Source organism: Podarcis gaigeae (genome assembly GCF_964106915.1).
Source record: "Podarcis gaigeae genome assembly, chromosome: 1".
Lineage (NCBI taxonomy): Eukaryota > Metazoa > Chordata > Lepidosauria > Squamata > Lacertidae > Podarcis > Podarcis gaigeae.
The window spans coordinates 3,878,859-3,902,177 of record NC_139678.1 but is presented as its reverse complement, the minus strand read 5'-3'; the positions used below and the strand labels follow the sequence as shown (position 1 = coordinate 3,902,177).

Sequence of the window (23,319 nt, the reverse complement as noted above, 5' to 3'; positions counted from 1 at the left end):
GAATCTGATTGTTTGATTGTTGATTGTTGTTAGCCGCCCTGAGCCCGGCTTCGGCTGGGGAGGGCGGGATATAAATAAAATTTATTATTATTATTATTATTATTATTATTATTATTATTATTATTATATACAGAACACGGATCTTTAGCTAGCTCTCTCTGACACAACTCACAACTCCTACACTGACACACAGACCTCTGAACCTCTGAACTCCTGAACTAACTCATTCCAGTTAGTAGGCCATTAATTATCACTCCCTTGAAAGAGCTTGACCAATCAGGGAGCTGTCTGCATGTCTCTGTTATCACCAGGCAGACTTACTCCTTCAGATTGCCTTCTGCCTGTCTGCCAAACCTTAATTGACTCTGTGTGAGTAGCTGCATGTACACAGTTTCCCAACACATCCAACCTCTTAAGGAAGGAGAGACCACAACCTCTCGTGGGAGTCTGACAGTAAGAGCTGTTTGATAGTTGAACAAAGTTTTTCTGAATGCCTAGTCGGAATCTCCTTTCTTGCAGCTTGAAGCCACGGGTTCGAGTCCTACCCTCCAGAGCAGAAGAAGACAAGCATGCTCCCACCACTTAAGATATTTGAAGATGGCCATCATATCGCTTCTCGGTCTCCTCTTTTCCAGGCTAAACATACCCAGCAACCCTTCCTCATAAGGCTTGGTTTCCAGACCCTGGGTCATCTTGGTTGCCCTCCTCTGCGCACGTTTCAGCTTGTCAACATCCTTCTTAAATTGTGGTGCCCAGAATTGGGACACAGTATTCCACGTGTTGTCTAACCAAGGCAGAATAGAGTGGCACTATTACTTCCCTTGATCTGGGCACTGTTGATGCAGCCTAGAATAGCATTAGCTTTGATTTTAATGCTGCATCACACTGTTGACACATGTTCACTATGTCCCGTAGATCCTTTCCACATGTACCGCTAGTAAGTTAGGTGTCCCCCATCCTATATTTGTGCATCTGGGCGCTGTGGTCTAAACCATTGAGCCTAGGGCTTGCCGATCAGGAGGTCAGCGGTTCGAATCCCCGTGATGGGGTGAGCTCCCGTTGCTTGGTCCCTGCTCCTGCCAACCTAGCAGTTCGAAAGCACGTCAAAGTGCAAGTAGATAAATAGGTACCGCTCCGGCGGGAAGGTAAACGGCGTTTCTGTGCGCTGCTCTGGTTCGCCAGAAGCAGCTTAGTCATGCTGCCCACATGACCCGGAAGATGTACGCCGGCTCCCTCGGCCAATAAAGCGAGATGAGTGCCGCAACCCCAGAGTCAGTCACAATTGGACATAAGGATCAGGGGTCTCTTTACCTTTACCTCTTCCTGCCTAAGTGCAGAACCTGACATTTGTCCCTATTGAAATACATTTTGTTAGCTTGCACCCAGGTCTCCAATCTGTTAAGGTCAGTTTGAATTCTGGTTCTGTCTTCTGCAGCATTAGCTACCTTTCCTAGTTGGGTGTCATCTTCAAATTGGATGAGCACCCCCTCAATTCCTTAAAGTCATTTATAAAGTTGTTGAACAATAACAGGCCCAGGACACAACCCTGCAACACCCCACTGTCGTTTTTTTCCAGCATGACGGGGAACTATTAACTGCAATACATACAATACCCGTAAAAGGATCAAACTGAGAAACAGATACACACGACTTGTGATTTTTTATTATTATGGTTTTATCCCACAGAGTTCATGGTGGTTTCCAAAGCTTTCCCCCCCCCCCTTCCCTCATTTTATCCTCTCAACAGCCCTGTTAGGTAGGTTAGGGCTGAGAGAACTTGCAGCGGGAACACAGGACGTTTTGTGAGCTGGAACTGGAAACAGCATCCTGTTCTGACAGTCTCATCGCTAGCCCTTCTGCAAAATCACACCTTGCGTTGCGAGGTGAGGCATCGGCCTGTGGTTTCATTTCCATTGTCAACATCCCCACCTCCAACTTGGCCCTGGCTTGAACCTTCTGATGCCACCATTCTTCAAAAGGTTCAAAGCATGATGCAGCATTTTTTAAAAAATTACCGTATTTTTCGCTCTATAAGACGCGCCAGACCACAAGACGCTTTTGGAGGAGGAAAACAAGAAAAGAAAAATTCTGAATCTCAGAAGCCAGAACAGCAAGAGGGATCGCTGCGCAGTGAAAGCAGCGATCCCTCTTGCTGTTCTGGCTTCTGGGATAGCTGTGCAGCCTGCATTCACTCCATAACACGCACACACATTTCCCCTTACTTTTTAAGAGGGAAAAAGTGAGTCTTACAGAGCAAAAAATACGGTATATGTAGAGTGAACAACCCATTCACCACTCCCTCTCAAAATGAGCACCCTGGTCCCTCTGAAATAAATGCAGCTTGCTTTGAATGTTCAGGAAATGACTAAGCAACAAGGAATTCGAGGCAGAAGTTGCAAAGGATGTTTTAGAGCAGCGCATGGGTACCAGCTGCCCTACGGCTGTTGGATTGCAACTTCCGTCAGTCCCAGCCATCATAGCCCAGAGCCAGGGATGATGGGAACTACAGTCCAACAATCCCAGAAGGGACAAAGGTTCCCTAGCCCAGTTTGAAAGTGTAACCTATCTGACCTTGCATTTTCAGCCCTAGAATGGCAATGACAAATAGTCGCTCGCCTAGGATGAGGAGAACTGTGTCCCCAGGCGACCAAACAAGGAGCCCTTTGTAATTGTGAAAATAATCCATAGTTCTGCCCGCCCACCCCCACCCTGCCACCATTTTACTCGCTAAGTGAGCAGATAACCATGAGGCTTCGTTTCACAGCTGCATGGCCTTCCCACTTTTAAAAGAAACGAAGAAAGAAGATTAGAATAGTACAAAGGCTTTGTTACCTTTCTTCCATGCTGTATTGGTATGATCCCATCGTCTTCTGCATGAATGATCAGGATAGGACTGGACAACAACTGGACGCTGCAGATGGAGACAGAATGCAATGAACCACCAAGCATTTGGTTATCCTGGTTTTATCCTGCATCTTTGGCCAAACCCTGGCTCCCAAAGTGATTTGGAAAATTAGAACACGAGATGATTAGATTTATATACCACCCTTCATCTGAAAATCACAAGACAGTTTATGAAATAGGTAGAACTTTAGCCGAGAAGCTGGTTAAATCAATTAAATTTGCACGGGAGTAATTTAAAAAATGGTTTTTAAGCAAGAGTCATACTTTGGCTTTAGATGTGATGTAGAACAATCTTACAAGAGGCATTCTCTCTATTTTTTTTTTAAGTGTGAGGCCAGCTACAAAGCCTTTCCTGATGCCCCACCTGGTCTCCAATATAATTTTTCAGTGGTAGCAGCCCCACCAAGCAGAGAACAGATTTAAGAGTCTAGAAGTAGCACATGGTTTTTAATCTAAAGGGCTGGGCAGGGCAGAGCGGTGACCCAGTAAGCAGCAAAAATTGTCCCTCCTTTCTCATCAGGTTGATCATTTGATGACCAGGCAAGAAGTCATAATCCCCATCCTCATCTGATTTTTACAGATCCCCTGAGGGGAGGCTTGTCTCTCTCTGCATACATAGAGGAAGTTTGCAAGAGTGAGGGGTAAAACCCATTTTGGTCAGGTGAAGCACTATTTTTGGGTTAGCAGAGTCTGTAACCTGAAGTGCATGTAACCTGAAGCGTATGTAACCCAAGGTAACTCAATGCAATCCCATTATGCTGTTATACTTCCCTCACTCAGCAAACATACACAGTAATAATAATAATAATAATAATAATAATAATAATAATAATAATAATTTATTATTTATACCCCACCCATCTGGCTGGGTTTCCCCAGCCACTCTGGGCGGCTTCCAACAGAATATTAAAATACAATACAATGGTACCTCGGGTTACATACGCTTCAGGTTACAGACTCCACTAACCCAGAAATAGTGCTTCAGGTTAAGAACTTTGCTTCAGGATAAGAACAGAAATCGTGTTCCGGCAGCAGCAGGAGGCCCCATTAGCTAAAGTGGTCTTCAGGTTAAGAACAGTTTCAGGTTAAGTATGGACATCCAGAACGAATTAAGTACTTAACCCGAGGTACCACTGTATTGTGCAGCACCTATAACACTGCCAGATCTGCAGATCTAAGCAGTCAAGAAGGCACATGTGCAAGACGAAATGCTGTATTTTTTGCTCCATATGACACACCTGACCATAAGATGCATCTAGTTTTTAGAGGGGGAAAGCCCCAATTTTTTTGGGGGGGTCAGCTCACAGTTGTGCAGCTTCTTTAGGAAAGGGAGCCATCTCTACAGTTTCCAGACAGATAATCTAATTAGCCAGTTGCATGTCGCTGGGGAAACAAACAGCCTCCATCTGCAGAACATTCAACAATGGAGGCCTGGGCAAGGGGCTGGACCACACATTCGCTCCATAAGATGCACAGACATTTCCCCTTACTTTTTAGGAGGAAAAAGGTGTGTCTTATGGAGCGAAAAATACAGTACTCCATAATGTGGAATGTTGAGGAATATTTTAATCTTTTTTTCTATATTTATTGCCGAGTTTCTCTTTTGAATGTTTTAAAGAGTTGTTTTCACTGAACATTGTGATAGGAATTTTATGGTCTTAGATATATGGTAATGTTCATAAGCGTACCAACCAATCACGTACATAGATCAGCACAGGAAGACCAACCTGAAACCATTTTGATTCCCAAACTGACCAAATGTTTTCTCTGCAAGGTCAAAGTGGGAAACCTCCCATTGTCTCTTTCCTCACAAATCCTGTCTTAAGGGCACATTTAGGATATGAATAGGGTGGGAGTCTGTGACCTGGCCCAGGAACTAAGTATTTATCATTACAAAAGACTGGCCAGGCTCCCCAAGCAATCCAATCAAGTAACCTGCCAGACAGGAGAAAAACAAGGACAGGAGAAAAACAACATTCAAATTTCTGTTTTAGACTGCCTTTTTTGTGATGTAGATGTGATATATCTGAGGGGTGGTCTTACATTACACCCCTTCTGTGATGTATGTATGATGTATGGAGGGGTGGTCTTGCTCTACAGGGTGGCAATTTTAAAAGTCTTTATAAGGCCTTGCACGCCATTTGTCTTGGTCCCTCCTCCTCTCCTGCGGGTGAGGGGAGCACCCTGTTGCAACAGATCAATAAAGATCAAGCTTACTAGCTGCTTTGCTTCTCAGTATTCTCTGGTTGGCCTCTGTTATTTTCTCCTACCAATAGGGAACCTATGTAAGGACTCTATATGGGCTCTTGGATATCCCATAAGGGAAAAGGGCAATTTTTGTTTATAACAACAGCCAGTGTGCGTAATGGTTAAGGGTGTTGGAGAGCAGGGTTCGAATCCCCTCTCAGCCATGAAAGCTCGCTTGGGTCAGCCTCACAAGTTTGTTGGGAGGATGACATGGGAAAGAAGAGAACCATGTGCACCGACTTGGAGATCCTTGGAGGATAGAGGTGGTATATAAATGTTAATAATAACGATAATATTCTCTTTGTAAACCATTTTAAGGGTTTTGCTTTGTTTTTACAAGTAAGCGACGCATGCCTTTTATGAAACAAAACAAAATAAGGGGACACCCGTTTTGCTCAAGTGTACGCAGACTTCTACAGGGACAGGTGCCCCAAACAGAACCACCTCGCTGCCACCGTGGCACCCTTCAGACTCACTTTTTGTCGTTTGGGAAGATCATATCTGCGAGAGCCATCGTGTCTAAGATCAGATAGTCAAAGCCAGGAAACTTGCGGTAGATCTGTTTCAAGAAAGGGCAGGTGACTCGTTAGAAGAAGTCGTAGCGGAACAGAGAGCCTGGAAAAAAGGTGGACATTTTCCATGGGTGGAAAATGCCTTTGTGCAATTGCCCCAGTAAATGTGTCAGCAAAGCAAACGTGTGTGGGGCAAGGGGGGGGTCTATATTGCTGCAATATCAGTGGCAAGAGGAGTCCACGTTCCAAATATAACATACTTTCTGACTGAGGATTTATGTCAGGGGTCAGCAAGGTTTACCTGGCCTGGGCCAGTTCACTCCAGTGGAGATCCCTCCATGGGTGGATGGCGGCTAACAGATTGAGGTTGAATCCTGACAAGACAGAAGTACTGTTTTTGGGGGACAGGGAGCGGACTGGTGTGGAAGACTCCCTGGTCCTGAATGGGGCAACTGTGCCCCTGAAGGACCAGGTGTGCGGCCTGGGAGTCATTCTGGACTCACAGCTGTCCATGGAGGCACAGGTCAATTCTGTGTCCAGGGCAGCTGTCTACCAGCTCTCTCTGGTACGCAGGCTGAGACCCTCCCTGCCCACAGACTGCCTCGCCAGAGTGGTGCATGCTCTGGTAATCTCCCGCTTGGACTACTGCAATGCGCTCTACGTGGGGCTACATTTGAAGGTGACCCGGAAACTACAATTAGACAGAATGAGGCAGCTAGACTGGTGACTGGGAGCGGCCGCCGAGACCATATGACACCAGTCCTGAAAGACCAACTTTGGCTCTCAGTACGTTTCCGAGCACAATTCAAAGTGCTGGTGCTGAGCTTTAAAGCCCTAAATGGCCTTGGTCCAGTATACCGGAAGGAGCGTCTCCACCCCCATCATTCTGCCTGGACACTGAGGTCCAGCACCGAGGGCCTTCTGGCGGTTCCCTCGCTGTGAGAAGCCCAAGTTACAGGGAACCAGGCAGAGGGCCTTCTCTGTAGCGGCACCTGCCCTGTGGAACGCCCTCCCACCAATGTCAAAGAGAAGAACAACTACCAAACTTTTAGAAGACATCTGAAGGCAGCCCTGTTTAGGGATGCTTTTAATGTTTAATAGGTTACTGTATTTTAGCGTTTTGTTGGAAGCCGTCCAGAGTAGCTGAGGGGACTCAGCCAGATGGGCAGGGTATAAATAAATTATTATTATTATTATTATCATCATTCGTGGGCCAGAGCGCGCGTGCGCCCGCGATTTTCTGTGTCTGCACAGGCGCAATTTCTGGCATCTGTGTCTGTGCAGGTGTGATTTCCTGCGTCTGCGCAAATGCGATTTCTGGCACTGCAAAAGTGAGTCCCCATGCTGTGCTGCGCTGGTTTAGCACAGCGCACGGGGACTCGCAGAGAGGGTGGCTCAGTTTGGGGGCAGTTCATGGGCCAGTTAAACGACCCTGGAGGGGGCGCTTATGGCCCATGGGCCTTCAGTTGCCAACCCCTGGTTAAGGTTTTTCCCAATGGTAATTACTGTATTTTTTGCTCTATAAGACGCACTTTTCCCCTCCTAAAAAGGAAGGGGAAATGTGTGTGCGTCTTATGGAGTGAATGCAGGCTGCACAGCTTTCGCTGAAGCCAGGAGAGCAAGAGGGATCGGTGCGCACCAATCCCTCTTGCTCTTCTGGCTTCGCTTCGCTGGAGAGCCGCTGTGCAGCTTTCCCTCTCTGCGCAGCGCCCCTTCAGCGAAGCGGGAGGAGAAAGGGAGCCCCTTCCCTTTCTCCTCCCGCTTTGCTAGAGAGGCGCTGAGCAGAGAGGGAGAGAACATTTTTTTTCTTGTTCTCCTCCTCTAAAACTGGGTGCGTCTTATAGAGCGAAAAATACGGTGCATTCGGTGGTCCAGAAAAGGCCTCCTTTAGATCATCCTTGTTTTTAATTTACGCACACAGTTTGCAAAGCACATAAACCAATGGCACAAAATTTTTAAAAAACAAAACCACACAGCATAATTAAAACACACAACAAAGCATATAAATGTCCATGATGAGACAGACTCATTAAAACAGCATGATATGTAGATTGAGAGATCAAGGGAATGCCTGTATAAACAGAAGCCTCCCAAGATGCTGGCAGGTTGCCACTTTTGACGGGGAGTCTCGCATTTCAGGACGTTCCAGCACTATTCGGAGCAACTGGCACTTGGAGGCACGCTGCCTCCAACTCAGGACAGACAGAAGAAAGCCCTCCTTCACGCAGCACACCGTTAAACTGCGGAACTCACTGCTGCAGGAGGCAGTGGTGGCAACCAACTTGGCAGGGCTTTCAAAGAGGACTGGACAGATTCATGGGGCAGAAGGCTATCATCAACTACTAGCCACAATGTCTATCCTCTGGTCAAAGGCAGCAATGGTTCTGAATACCAGTTGCTGGAACCTGCAGGATCCTTGCGCTCGGATCCTGCTTATGTGTTTGTTTGTTTTTAAATAATTTTTTATTAATTTTCAACACAAATAAAAACAAAACAATCAACACACACAAACAAACACAAACATATAAACATGTATAATTTCAAATCTTTTTTTTCATAACCTTACTTCTCGGACTTCCCCCTCCCTCCCCTTCTCTGCTTCCCTGTTTTAAAAGTTTCTTCAACAACCCTTCAGACCGGTTAATTAATCACTTATTGTCTTTTTAAATTTCTTCTGGTAATTAATCTATCAATCAATTACAGCTGTAATTCTATATTTTCCTTTACCTTGACATTTTAACATTCATCAATATTACAACAGTTCTTGAGATATACTTTAAACTTCTTCCAATCTTCTTCCACCGTCTCTTTCTCTTGGTCACGAATTCTGCCAGTCATCTCTGCCAGTCCCATATAGTCAATCACCTTCGCCTGCCATTCTTCCAGCGTGGGTAGTTCTTGTGTCTTCCAATACTTTGCTAGGAGAATCCTTGCTGCTGTGGTGGCATACATAAAAAACGTCCTATCCTTCCTTGACACCAATTGGCCGACCATGCCCAGGAGAAATGCCTCTGGTTTCTTATGGAAAGTACATTTAAGTACCTTTTTAATTTCATTATAAATCATTTCCCAGAAGGCCTTAATCCTCGGGCAAGTCCACCAAAGGTGATAGAAGGTACCTTCAGTCTCATTGCATTTCCAACATTTGTTATTGGGCAAATGATAGATTTCTGCAAGCTTGACTGGGGTCATGTACCACCTATAAATCATTTTCATAATATTTTCTCTTAAGGCATTACATGCCGTAAATTTTATCCCGGTGGTCCATAACTGTTCCCAGTCAGCAAACATAATGTCATGACCAATGTCTTGTGCCCACTTTATCATAGTTGATTTAACTGTCTCGTCTAGTGTATTCCACTTCAACAGCAGGTTATACATTCTTGATAGGTTCTTAGTATTGGGTTCTAACAGTTCTGTTTCTAGTTTTGATCTCTCCACCTGGAAGCCAATTTTCCTGTCTTGTTTAAACACCTCCATTATTTGATAATAATGAAGCCAATCTCGTACCTTAGACTTTATTTTCTCAAAACTCTGTAGTTTAATTTTTCCACTCTCTTGCTCTATAATTTCACAATATTTTGGCCATTTAGAGTCCATATTAAGTTTTTTCACCTCCTTAGCCTCCATTGGTGATAACCACCTAGGAGTTTTATTTTCCAGCAAGTCTTTATATCGAATCCAAACATTGTATAATGCTTTCCTGACAATATGGTTTTTAAAACCTTTGTGAACTTTTACCTTGTCATACCATATATATGCATGCCAACCGAATCTGTTATCAAATCCTTCCAAATCCAGAATGTCTGTGTTCTCAAGAAGTAGCCAATCTTTCAACCAGCAGAAAGCTGCCGATTCATAATACAATTTTAAGTCCGGCAGGGCAACCCCCCCTCTATCTTTAGCATCAGTTAATATCTTAAATTTTATTCTGGGCTTTTTGCCCTGCCAGACAAATTTAGATATGTCTTTCTGCCACTTCTTGAAACAGTCCAATCTGTCCACAATCTGTAATGTCTGAAACAAAAATAACATTCTAGGCAATACATTCATCTTAATTACAGTAATTCGGCCTAACAAGGAAAGCTTCAAGTTTGACCATATTTCTAGATCTTTCTTTACCTCTGTCCAACATTTGTCATAGACAGAGCTGTTCCACCTGGCCTTTGGTCAGGGCGCAGCCTGACTCCCTCCTTTGGCAATCTTTACAAAACTTTAGTTTATGGTTGCCATCAATTTTGATTTTAATTCATTTTTATAATGTTTTATAATGTTGTACTGTTTTAGTGTTGTTAGCCGCCCTGAGCCCGGCTTCGGCTGGGGAGGGCGGGATATAAATAATTTTTATTATTATTATTATAGTTATCTTTAAATAAGTTCACATTTTTAGATGTCATATTAATCCCCAAATATTTTACTTTCTTTGCCACCATTAATCCAGTTTCACTTTGAAACCTCTCTATTTCAACATTTGTTAAATTTTTCTCCAAGACTTTGGTTTTTTGCTTATTCAACTTAAATCCTGCTACCTGACCAAAAACTTGAATTAGTTCTAGAACTCTTCTCGTACTAGTGTCTGGCTGTTGTAAGGTCAATACTAAATCATCTGCAAAGGCCCTCAGTTTATATTGTTTGGCTCCGACCTGAATTCCTTTAACCAGCTGGTCCCTCCTAATCATATTTAACAAAACCTCCAAGACAGATATAAAAAGCAATGGGGATATTGGGCACCCCTGTCGTTTCCCTTTTTCTATAGGAAGTTCTTCAGTAACCACATTATTTACAATTAACTTTGCTTTTTGTTCAGAATATATTGCACCTATACCATTTTCAAATCTTTGGCCTACCCCCATCCCATGGAGATTCTTCTTAATAAAACTCCAAGAAATGTTGTCAAAAGCTTTCTCCGCATCCACAAATATTAATACAGCCTTCGTATTAATATTAACTTCTAACAGTTCTATAATGTCAATTATATTTCTTACGTTGTCTGACATATGTCTCCCAGGGAGAAAGCCAGCCTGGTCCTTGTGAATCTCCTCCACCAACACCTTCTTCAACCTTTTTGCTAAAATGTCAGCAAATATTTTATAATCCACATTAAGTAATGATATAGGGCGGTAGTTCTTGATCTGGTTCTTTTCAGTGTCAGTTTTTGGTATAAGTGTAATAAATGCTTCTTTCCACGATTCGGGTGCCTTTTTCCCCTCTAAAATTTCATTGCAGACCTCCTTCAACGGTTGTATTAGCCATTCCTTCAAAGCTTTATAGTATCTGGAGGTCAATCCATCTGGTCCTGGAGATTTCCCCAATTGCATATTCTGGATGGCACCCTCTATTTCTTGTTCTGTTATTTTCTCATTCAAAACCATCGTACTTTGTTGTGAAATTCTTTGTAGTCCATATTTTTTAAGAAAATCATCTATTTCTCCTTCATTCTCCGGCCCTCGATCCTGCTTATGTGTTTCCCATTGGGGCATCTGGGTGGCCACTGTGAGAACAGGATGCTGGACCAATGATCTGACCTAGAATGCCTCTTGTCATGTTACATTTGACTTTTGCTCAAGGTGCACTTTGAGGCCGTATTTGGCTCCCAGGGCTGAAGTTCCCCACCCCGGCCAAACAGAATAGAAATTAAAACCGCTTGCCAACTGGCACACCCCGCTGTTTACAGAGTTGCTCAGCAAGCTGTTTCAGTGGCAGCAAGAGGGCCACGAAAGAAGAGAACTAAATCTTACTTTTGTAATGGGGATGGTGGCAGCTGCATCCCGGATGTTGGTGTAAGGAGCCTCGAGAACCAGCGCGTCCACTACGGTTCCATCTGCGGGGGGAAGAGGTAGGAATTGGAAAATGAAAGTGGAAGCAAACGCAGTTCTGGGCTGCATCAACACAAGTCGAGTGTCCAGATCAAGGAAAGACATAGTGTATTTGGGGACTTCCCTGGCTGTTTTCTCGCCCATGTAGGACCAGTCTGGATAGTTGGCCTTGGTGAAGACTTGAAATGAGGCTGCATTTTAATGTTGTGTTTTAGTCTTGTTTTTAAGTTGTATTTTGATCAATTGTTTTTATACCTGGTGTTAGCCTCCCTGAGCCCAGTCTTGGCTGGGAAGGGCGGGGTATAAATAATAATAATAATAATAATTATTATTATTATTATTATTATTATTATTATTATTATTATATTTCTTGTCAATTGATAAGAAAGAAGATTCCTACTAAACGTTAAGAAGCACTTTTGGATGGCAAGAGCTGTCAGCAGTGGAAGAGACTCTCTCAAAAGGTGATGGACTTTCCTTCCTTGGAGGTTTTTAAAAAGAGGTTGGATTGACATCTATCAGTGATTTCTTAGCTGTGATTCCTGTATTGGGGAATTAGATCCTTGGTGTTCCCTTCCAACACTATGATTCTGCGATTTAATTCTACAATTCTACGAAAAGCCCTTGGAGAGACGCCAGGACAAATCCCTGGAGAAAAGGCAGCTTCTCCCCACCAGAAGAACCAGGGCAGCAAGCTATTCCAGTCCGACAGAGACAAAATATACAGAAATCCAGGCTGACTTGAACAGTCAACTTGCAAAATTTGAGGAGGGTGTGGAGATGGAGCCCTGTTACCCCTCCAGAACAACTGCAAAGCAAATTCCAACAAAATGGAGCCCTGTTTGATTGCTGCCGACACAAAATCATTGCAGGGTCGCAATCTAGTCCCCAAATGCAGGATCTCAGCTCGGAATCACATGTCGAGTTCCACTCTCATCCCATCTACAGTTACAGATAGGTAGCCGTGTTGGTCAGCCATAGTCAAAACAAAATAAAAAAATTCCTTCCAGTAGGAAGAAGTGTGCATGCACACAAAAGCTCATACCTAGAACTAACTTAGTTGGTCTTTAAGGTGCTACTGGAAGGAATTTTTTTATTTTGTTTTTTCTCATCCCATCTGTGATAGGAATTTTTAGGTCTTAGATATATGGTAATGTTCATAACTGCACGTACATAGATCAGCACAGGAAGGACTTCCGGAGGCGGCGCGAACGGTAATGGCTGCCCTTTCCTAACTGGGAGAGGGAAGCTCCGCTGGAAAAGGGTCGTCCGCTACGGCGAAGCGGAGACCCATTCTGGAAAACCGCAGGCAGCGGAAGCCTGCGGTCTCGGGACCCGGCGGGCGCCAGGAGCAACCCCCGAAACGTTGAGGGAACCCCGTAAGGGGCTCCGGATCGCAGAGGGGGCAGCGGCGCTGTGGGTCTATGCGCATTCAGCGGAGCGAAGCCGCGCTGCCGTTGCCGGTGAGCGCCGACCTTTCTTCCTGCAATACAAGATCCTAAAATGCAACAACCCGTGAGTAACTGAGGACTTAATTAAATTTTGGGACTAAAATATTTGAAAATAAGCTGAAAGCGGAGAGACGAGGAAAAGGAAGTCCGTCTTCCGCAGCCATTGACCTTTAAAGCAAAGAGCAGGAGGAGTGGAGGCATAGAGAGAACTTTTTGACAGCTCAGATTGAGCACCCGCAGAAATTACTTTTAATCCCTTTAAAGACTGTAAGCAACTGAATTTTGGACTTTGATCAGGACTTATATATTCTCTTCTTTGTGGATTACAATTTTATTTAAGAAGCCCAGGTGTCAGAACTGCCGGAGCAGTAGAACTGTCAGACTGCAAATTTGGATATATTGTACTTAAACTTTGAGACAGTCTGAGGGAGTTCAGAATGGTTACGTTCTTGCATTATGGAATTCCAGTAAGCACAACTTGAAATATTGTGGCAAACCTAAAACCAACTCTGCTAAAACTACTTTTGTGAAGATCCCTAAGTACTGGTTCAGATTTCGTATGATTGGAATGGACTCTTCTTCCTAGGACATTTTATGCTCCCCCTAGAGGATTGAGGATTTATAACAAAAACATTGTTTTACTTTCTATTTCCCGGCCCTCTGTTTGACTGTTACCATCTGGGCCGTAGCTTTCCCATGGGAACAACTCAGCTTGACCTTGACTGCTAGATAACTTTGGAATGAGTGGCGCAAAAAGAAAGGGATTAAGAACTAGACAAACAACTCTGACAACCTTAACTGCAGCCTCACAAACACGTAGATCATCTGTGCCTACTCTGCCCTCGGAGGAAAAAGCTACCTCCCTGTCACAGGCAGGGGAGGGAGAAACTGAGGAATTACAACTAGAAGAGATGGCTTCAGGAGGATCTGGTTCTGTACTAGAGAGAATTCTTGAGAAATTGGAATCTTTGGACAGGAAAGTTGACCAACAAACTGCGAAAATTGACCTTAATACAGAAACTTTAAACAAATTATCTGGGCAAGTTGCACAGAATGCACAAGCAATCGGACAACTGAAGGAGGCTGCAGGTGAAAATCAGAAACTGGCCGAAGAGACCAGCCAAAGAGTGGGAGAGTTGGAAAAAGAAGTAAGGCCGCTCAGCAAGCAGGTTGGGGAACACCAGACCTACCTCTCTATGTTGGAACTTCGGAACAGGGAGACTAACTTAAGGATAAGATCGATACCAGAAGTGGAAGAAGGTAACCTAGCTGAGTTTTTGACCAAAGAATTCTCCAAGTTCTGGGGTCTAGAGGAGGAAGACTTCAAAATTGTGTCAGCCTTCAGACTTGGAAGACTTACAAAGAGAGAAAAGCCCAGAGACTGTTTGATTACGTTGAGATCAAAGGAGGAAAGGGACAAGATTCTGGGCCTGCACTACGGAAGATCTCTGAATATTTCGGACAAAAGAATTGAGATTTTTAAGGACATTCCTAAACAGCTGTTGGATCTCAGATCTGAATATTTGGACTTAGTAAAACTGTTGAGAAGCAACTCAATCATCTTTAGGTGGGACTTTCCCCAAGGATTATCCTTTACCTTTAGAGGGAAGAAGATTAAAATTAGAACTTTGGAAGATAGGGATAAGTTTTTGACTACCTACGGAGAGGACCTTCACAAAGGACTTGAACTACCCTCAGGGCCTGAACCACCACAGGTACCTGTACCTCAGAACCCTGAAGACTTACAGAACAAAACACCATCCCAAGGAAACTAAACAGATTTATCCAGGATGTCTCTGCAACTTTTAAGCTGGAACATAAATGGCTGTAACAGCCCGGAAAAAAGGAAGAAAATCTTTCACATATTAAAGAAGGAGCAACTAGACATCACTTGTCTACAAGAAACACATGTGACTAGGCTCCACAGAAAAATATTGGTAAATAAAAGGTTAGGCCAATAATTTATATCTTCGGATTCAGTTAAGAAGAGAGGAGTGGTGATATATGCAAAGGAGAGCCTCTCACCAAAATTTCTATTTAAAGATGAACATGGAAGAATTTTGGCAATTGAAATACAGCACCAAGGAGAGAAAATTTTGATATTAGGAATCTACGCTCCAAACGAAGGGAAATCAGAATTCTACAAGAAGTTGCATGAGATTATGCTGGATTATCTGGACTATGATAACATCATTATGATGGGAGATATGAATGGGATCGTTTCAACGAATATGGATAGGTCACAAAGCCAAAAGGTTACTAAAGATGGCAGACTACCAAAGACATTTTTCGAAATGACAGACAATATGGACTGGATTGATATATGGAGGACAAAGAACCCCTTGGGGAAAGAAGGAACATTTTTCTCTGAAGCCCAACTGACTTGGACAAGAATTGACCAAATATGGATTTCTAGAGGTCTGGCTCCTAAGGTGAAGAAAGTGGAAATCTGCCCAAAGACCTGCTCCGATCATAATGCGTTGAAAATGGACATGACATTATTACCAACCGGCTCCTTCAGATGGAAGATGAATGACAATTTGTTTAGAGATCAGGAGATTATTAAGAAGGCCAAAAAAACAATAAAGGACTATTTTGAGATAAATTTGAACACTGCTGTGGAAAAAAGAACAATCTGGGACGCAAGCAAAGCTGTGATGAGAGGGTTCTTGATACAACAGAACGCCATAAAGAAAAGACTACAAAATGAGAAAAAGGATAAGATTTTGGGGAAAATTAAGGAGTTAGAGAAGAAACTAAGAGTAAACCCGAAGTCACAGCCGATCTTGAGAGAAATTAAACTTCATCAGGCACAATACTCTAAACTGATAAATCAGGAAATAGAATGGAAGATTAAATTAATGAAACAAAAAACATTTGAATCGGCTAACAAATGTGGGAAACTGCTGGCTTGGCAGTTGAAGAAGAGACAAAAGTTGAACATAGTAACAAATTTGGAAATAGAAGGAAGATATATTCAGAACCCGGTGGAAATTAGAAAATGTTTCCAGAAGTATTTTAAGAAATTATACACTCAAGGGCCACAAAATGAGGAAGAGATTGCAAAATTCTTGGAGAAAAATGGACTTAAAAAACTATCACAAGAAAATAGATCTCTCCTGAATAGTAAAATAACACGTCTAGAGATAGAACATGCCATTCAGAATATGAAGCTGGGCAAGTCTCCAGGGCCAGATGGCTTGACCTCCAAGTATTATAAGACATTAAGTGACTTTTTGATTCAACCACTGATGGAGGTCAGCAATGAAATTATGGAGGGAAAGAAGGCGCCTGAATCGTGGAAGGAAGCTTTCATCACATTGATACCAAAATCAGAAACTGAAAAGACACAACTTAAGAACTACCGTCCCATCTCCCTTTTAAATGTGGATTATAAAATATTTGCTGACGTTTTGGCAGGAAGACTCAAAAGAGTTTTAAATGAGATAATTCATAAAGACCAGGCAGGCTTTCTCCCAGGAAGACACTTGTTTGCTAATACAAGGAACATTATTGACATTTTGGAACTTCTGCAAACAAATATTAACACTAAAGCAGCTTTAATTTTTATAGACGCGGAGAAGGCCTTCGATAACATCTCTTGGAAATTTATGAAGGGGAATTTAAAAGAAATGGGAGTGGGGCGGGGTTTTGAAAATGGGATTGACGCCATTTACTCAGAACAAAAGGCAAAACTGATAGTCAACAATGTGGTTACAGAAGAGTTTAAGATTGAAAAAGGGACACGACAGGGCTGCCCGATTTCCCCCTTGCTGTTTATTTCTGTCCTGGAGGTGCTCTTGAACTTGATTAGAGGGGACCGGTTGGTGCAAGGGATTCAGATCGGAGCGAAACAATATAAACTTAAAGCTTTTGCAGATGACCTTGTTTTGACATTGCAAGAGCCAGAATCTAGCACAAAAAGAGTGTTACAATTGATTCAGGACTTTGGTCGGGTAGCGGGCTTTAAACTAAATAAACAGAAAACTAAGGTGTTGGGAAAAAATTTGACAGATGCAGAGTCAGAACGGTTTCAGAGAGAAACAGAACTAACTGTGGTTAAAAAAGTAAAGTACCTAGGGGTAAACATAACAGCAAAAAATCTGAGTCTTTTTAAGGATAATTATGAAAAATGTTGGTCTGAAATTAAGAGAGACTTGGACAGTTGGTCAAAATTGAAGCTTTCTTTGTTAGGCCGAATTGCTGCTATTAAGATGAATGTATTGCCTAAGATGTTGTTTTTGTTTCAAACATTGCAAATTGTGGACAAGACGGAGTGTTTCAGGAAGTGGCAGAGAGATATTTCTAAATTTGTCTGGCAGGGCAAAAAGCCCAGAATTAAGTTTAAGATATTAACTGATGCGAAAGAAAGAGGGGGCTTTGCCCTGCCAGACCTAAGGTTGCACTATGAAGCCGCAGCTTTCTGCTGGCTAAAAGACTGGCTACTTCTAGAGGACACCGATGTGTTAGATTTAGAAGGTTTTAACAATGCATTTGGTTGGCATGCATACTTATGGTATGACAAAGTTAAGATCAATAAGGCCTTTAAGAACCATATTGTCAGGAAAGCAGTGTTTAATGTCTGGACAAAATACAAAGACCTATTGGAAAATAAAACTCCAAGATGGCTATCACCTCTGGAGGCTAAGGCCCGAAAAAGACCCAATATGGAGGCCAAATGGCCGAAATATTGGGAAATAATAGAGAAAGAGGGAAATAATTGGAAATTGCAGAGTTTGGAAAAAATGAAAGACAAAGTGCGAGACTGGTTACATTACGCTCAGATTCAAGAAATTTTTAAAAAGGATAAAAAGTTAGGATTCCAGGTGGAGAAATCGAAGTTGGAAACAGAATTGTTAGAACCTAAGACTAAAGTACTCTCAAGAATGTATAACTTGCTGTTGAAATGGAACACACAAGATGAAATGGTTAAGTCGGCCATGATAAAGTGGGCAGGATATTGGGCATAATATTATGTTTGAGGATTGGGAAAGGTTGTGGACCACGGGGATGAACTTCACGGCATGTAATGCTCTGAAGGAAAATGTAATGAAAATGATATATAGGTGGTACATGACCCCAGTTAAACTTGCCAAAATATGCCATGTGCCAGACAATAAATGTTGGAAATGTAAGGAAAATGAAGGAACATTCTTTCACCTCTGGTGGACTTGTCCCAGGGTGAAGGTCTTCTGGGAAATGATATATAATGAGCTGAAAAAGGTATTTAAGTATACCTTCCTTAAGAAACCAGAGGCCTTCCTCCTGGGCATTGTCGGCCAGATGGTGCCAAAGAAGGATCGAACACTCTTTTTGTACGCAACAGCAGCAGCAAGGATACTTATCGCCAAGAAGTGGAAAACTCAAGATCTACCCACTCTGGAAGAATGGCAGATGCAGCTGATGGACTATATGCAACTGGCTGAGATGACTGGCAGAATTCGAGACCTGGGAGAAGAGAGGGCTGAAGAAGATTGGAGGAAATTTAAGATTTATTTACAAAAATATTGTGATTTGGTGGAAGTTAAGTAGGATGTTTGATCATAAATAATTGGCCACCACAAAATCGGATCGGAATGGGATGTAAAGTGAGATTAAGAGAAATTAATTTGCAGAGGATTATATTTAAATAAGTGGTTATAAAATTTGCAAATTAGATGATAAATTGCATGAAAAAAAAAATCTATGATGATGAAAATGGTAGCGGGAGATGTGAGGAAGTCCAAAGAAGTTATGAAACTCTGTTAAAAGCAAGGTTGTTTATTGTTTTTGTACTTTATTCTGTAAAAACCCCTAATAAAAATTATATTAAAAAAAAAAGATCAGCACAGGAAGAGCAACCTGAAGCCATTTTGATTCCTAAACTGAGCAAATGTTTTCTCTGCAAGGTCAAAGTGGAAAAGCCTCCCCATTGCCTTTTCCTTCACAAATCCTGTCTTAAGGGTATGTCTGTGTTTGAATAGGGTGTGAGCCTGTGACCTGGCTCAGGAACTAAGTATTTATCATTACAAAAGACTGGCCAGGCTCCCCAGGAAATCCAATCAAGTAACCTGCCAGACAGGAGATAAACGAAGACAGGAGAAAAACAACATTCAAATTTCTGTTTAAGACCGCCTTTTCTGTGATGTAGGTGTGATGTATCTGAGGGGTGGTCTTACATTACACCCCTTCTGTGATGTATGTATGATGTTTCTGGGGGTGGTCTTGATCTACAGGATGGGAATTTCAAAAGTCTTTATAAGGCCTTGCATGCCATTTGTCTTGGTCCCTCCTCCTCTCCTGCGTGTGAGGGGAGCACCCTGTTGCAACAGATCAATAAAGATCAAGCTTACTAGCTGCTTTGCTTCTCAATATTCTCTGGTTGGCCTCTGTTATTTTCTCCTACCAATAGGGAACCTACGTAAGGACTCTATACAGGCTCTTGGATACCCCATGAGGGAAAAGGGCAATTTTTGTTTACAACACCATCTTTCCGGGGCTTCTCAGCTTCCTCATCACCCCAGTCTCTTCCAGCCCCTGTAGACCTAGGGGCAAACTATATGCAGTTTTGAGTGAGGGGCATTGGGAAAGTACATGGGTAGGGCGTCACAAATGAGGATTCAGCAGAAGTAGGGGAGAAAGTGGGGAGGGGGACCCAGTTGCATCTGTCATTTGTGTTGACAGCCTCTCTCCTGACGTCATACGCAAACAGATGTTGCTTCACGCACGCGTTAACAGAGAGCTGTAAGAATAAACCGGAGAAAGAAGGGCGTTTTGAACATGCTCAGAAACACCCTTGAGGAATCCGCGTCCACTGAAACGGATTTCAGGGCCAAATCTGTGGCTCATGCCCCCCATTTGCTCACCCTATGCAAAAGCCAATCTCCTCACTTCCAAGAAGAAGAAGAAGAAGCTTGGATTTGATATCCCGCTTTATCACTACCCGAAGGAGTCTCAAAGCGGCTAACATTCTCCTTTCCCTTCCTCCCCCACAACAAACACTCTGTGAGGTGAGTGGGGCTGAGAGACTTCAGAGAAGTGTGACTGGCCCAAGGTCACCCAGCAGCTGCATGTGGAGGAGCGGGGAAGCGAACCCGGTTCACCAGATTACGAGTCTACTGCTCTTAACTACTACACCACACTTGCTTAGTTTAAAGGTTTAATAGCCCTGTAAAAGTAAAGGGACCCCTGACCATTAGGTCCAGTCGTGGCCAACTCTAGGGTTGCGGCGCTCATCTTGCTTTATTGGCCGAGGGAGCCGGCGTACAGCTTCCGGGTCATGTGGCCATCATGACTAAGCCACTTCTGGCGAACCAGAGCAGCGCACGGAAATGCCATTTACCTTCCCGCCGGAGCGGTACCTATTTATCTACTTGCACTTTGACGTGCTTTCGAACTGCTAGGTTGGCAGGAGCAGGGACCGAGCAACGGGAGCTCACCCTGTCGTGGGGATTCGGACCACCGACCTTCTGATCGGCAAGTCCTAGGTTCTGTGGTTTAACCCACAGCACCACCAGGCCATGTCCTTCACACAAAAGCGTGTGCAAATGCCTCTCTCTAATCTGTAGCTCAGTGGCAGAGCATCTACCTTGGTGGCAGAAGGTCGCAGGTTCGATCCCTGGTGCCTCCAAGTAGAATTTAGGAACAGGCTCCCTTGTCTAAAACGCTGGAGAGCTGTTGTCAGTCAGTGTGGACAGCACTTTGCAGCTTCCTATGTACTCACAACCAGCCCCCCTTGGATTGTGAGGACATACCCCTTCCACACACAGATATTAATAATTACCTTTTTCTTTCAGCCTCCTAGCAGTGTTGGTAGCAATTCTGCAGGGAAACAGGAAAGAGGGATATTGTCACATCGCAGGCCCAGAAGATCTCTCCTGGATCAGGCCAATGAATTATTGACATGGGGACCGGCTATTATTATTATTATTATTATTATTATTATTATTATTATTATTTCTACCCCACCCATCTGCCTGGGTTTCCCCATCCACTCTGGGCGGCTTCCAACAAAAGATTTAAAAGACATTAAAACATCAGTCAATAAAAACTTCCCTAAAGAGGGCTGCCTTCAGATGTCTTCTAAATGTCAGATAGCAGTTTATTTCTTTGAGATCTGATGGGAGGGCGTTCCACAGGGCGGCCGCCACCACCACGAAGGCCCTCTGCCTGGTTCCCTGTAACCTCACTTCTCGCAATGAGGGAACCACCAGAAGGCCCTCGACGCTGGATCTCAGTGTCCAGGCTGAACGATGGGGGTGGAGACGCTCCTTCAGGTATACTGGGCTGAAGCCGTTTAGGACTTTAAACGTTAGCACCAACACTTTGAACTGTGCTTGGAAACGTACTGGGAGCCAATGTAGGTCTTTCAAGACCAGTGTTATGTGGTCTCGGTGGCCGCTCCCAGTCACCAGTCTAGCTGCTGCATTCTGGATTAGTTGTAGTTTCCGGGTCACCTTCAAAGGTAGCCCCATGTAGAGCGCATTGCAGTAGTCCAAGTGGGAGATAACCAGAGCATGCATCACTCTGGCAAGACAGTCTGCGGGCAGGGAGGGTCTCATCCTGTGTACCAGAGAGAGCTGGTAGCAGTGGCATAGCGTGGGTTGTCAGTACCCGGGGCAAGGCAAGTAATTTGCGCCCCCTAACCTGTGGATTTGTGCCCCCTAACCCTAACCCCCAGATGTTGCGCCCGGTGCGGCTGGCCCCCCCTGCACCCCCCACGCTACGCCACTGGCTGGTAGACAGCCTCCCTGGACACAGCTGCCTGTGGGAAACCAGTGAGCAGAATTCGAACACAAGAGCCCTCTACCCAGCTCAAACCATGTTTCAGACACTGAGGTCTTGAGTGAGGTACCAGGTTTGTCCACAGGAGAGACAAAACCACACCTGAAGGTTGTAAGGGTCAACACCGTTTCCTCAGACCAAGATAGAGCAAAAGCTCTAGTCCCATGGAAGACAGGTAACCAGAGGTTTGAACTGGTCAATCCAGTTGCATGTAGTTCCAAAAGTGGAACTGGTACAACAGGGGTATACTATGTGTATGACAACTGTTTGTTTATGTCACTTGATGCTGCACTAGCTTACGCAGCAACGGTTACCTAAAAATGGGGGAGTGATGTTAGGATTTTTATCTATCCGAGATGCTCCAGCAAGTAGTATACATCATGTGAGTGTCTGAGTGAGCGTGAGACAGGACGTCTGAGTACTGTTGGAAGTCAGTTTCACTTCTGTATGTGATGCAGTTCTGTAAAGTAAAGGTAAAGGGACCCCTGACCATTAGGTCCAGTCGCGGACGACTCTGGGGTTGCGGCGCTCATCTTGCTTTACTGGCCGAGGGAGCCGGCGTACAACTTCCAGGTCATGCAGCCAGCATGACTAAGCCGCTTCTGGCAAACCAGAGCAGCGCATGGAGACGCCGTTTACCTTACCGCCAGAGTGGTACCTATTTATCTACTTGCACTTTTACGTGCTTTTGAACTGCTAGGTTGGCAGGAGCAGGGACCGAGCAATGGGAGCTCACCCCGTCACGGGGATTTGAACCGCCGACCTTCTGATCGGCAAGCCCTAGGCTCTGTGGTTTAACCCACAGCGCCACCCGTGTCCTGATGCAGTTCTGTACTGGTGTTCAAAGAGCACAGATGTACTGATGGAGTCTCCGTCTTATAAGACTGTAAATAAAGTAGTTTAGAACTACTGATGGAGTCTTTCTTCTGCTAGGATAAGCTAGAAGACTAGCGTGCTCTTCTCAGAGGAGAGGGGTCACTTATTACCGGTCTCTCTGGACTGAGGGAGATTTACGGCCAGAGAGGACCACCAGAGAGATGTCACAATGACTTGGGAAGTTTGCAGCCTTCCTGGGCATGTTTCCAACAGAATCCACAATAAAGAGGGCACCCGGAGACAGGGCTGAGAAGGCAAAACCTACCCAGTGCCCATCGAGTGTCCCCAAAAGATGACTGTGCTGTTGCGGCTGCGGGCTTTGACCCAGTTGTAGATAAACAGGATGTCCGTGGTGAAGCCGTTTTCGCTGGGGTGGCCAGTGGAGTCTGCGTAGCCTAGAGGGAGGCATCGAATGAAGGATCAGGGGAAAATAGACCATCCGCGTTTCCCGCAAGAGCCTGGCATTATTTGTGCGTCGGAACTTACCTCGGTAGTCAACAGCCAGGACGTGGAAGCCGCTGTCACTCATGGCCTGTTAAACAAATGAGCCAAAACTTCAGAAACAGAAAGCTAAAAGGAAGTCCTTCTTCGCGCAGTGCAAACTATGGAACTCATTGCCACAGGAGGCAGGGGTGGCCAGCTTCGAAAGAGGATTGGACAAATTCGTGGAGGAAAAGAGGGCTGTCGTAGCTACTACCCACAATGGATGGTCTGACTCCGTAGTCAGAGGCAGCAATGGTTCTAAACACC

General features: G+C 44.1%; 1 protein-coding gene across 1 annotated transcript in view; it reads right to left on the bottom strand.

Annotated features, from left to right (window-relative positions):
* ABHD12B (abhydrolase domain containing 12B) overlaps positions 1-23,319 on the bottom strand; it is a 45,265-nt gene that overhangs the window by 4,699 nt on the left and 17,247 nt on the right. The window contains exons 6-11 of the mRNA XM_083737402.1: positions 23,056-23,101; positions 22,835-22,964; positions 20,693-20,730; positions 11,402-11,484; positions 5,628-5,710; positions 2,833-2,911 (exon numbers count right to left, since the gene is read on the bottom strand). Coding sequence (XP_083593528.1) covers positions 2,833-2,911; positions 5,628-5,710; positions 11,402-11,484; positions 20,693-20,730; positions 22,835-22,964; positions 23,056-23,101 — 459 coding nt within the window. The remainder of the gene's footprint in view (positions 1-2,832; positions 2,912-5,627; positions 5,711-11,401; positions 11,485-20,692; positions 20,731-22,834; positions 22,965-23,055; positions 23,102-23,319) is intronic.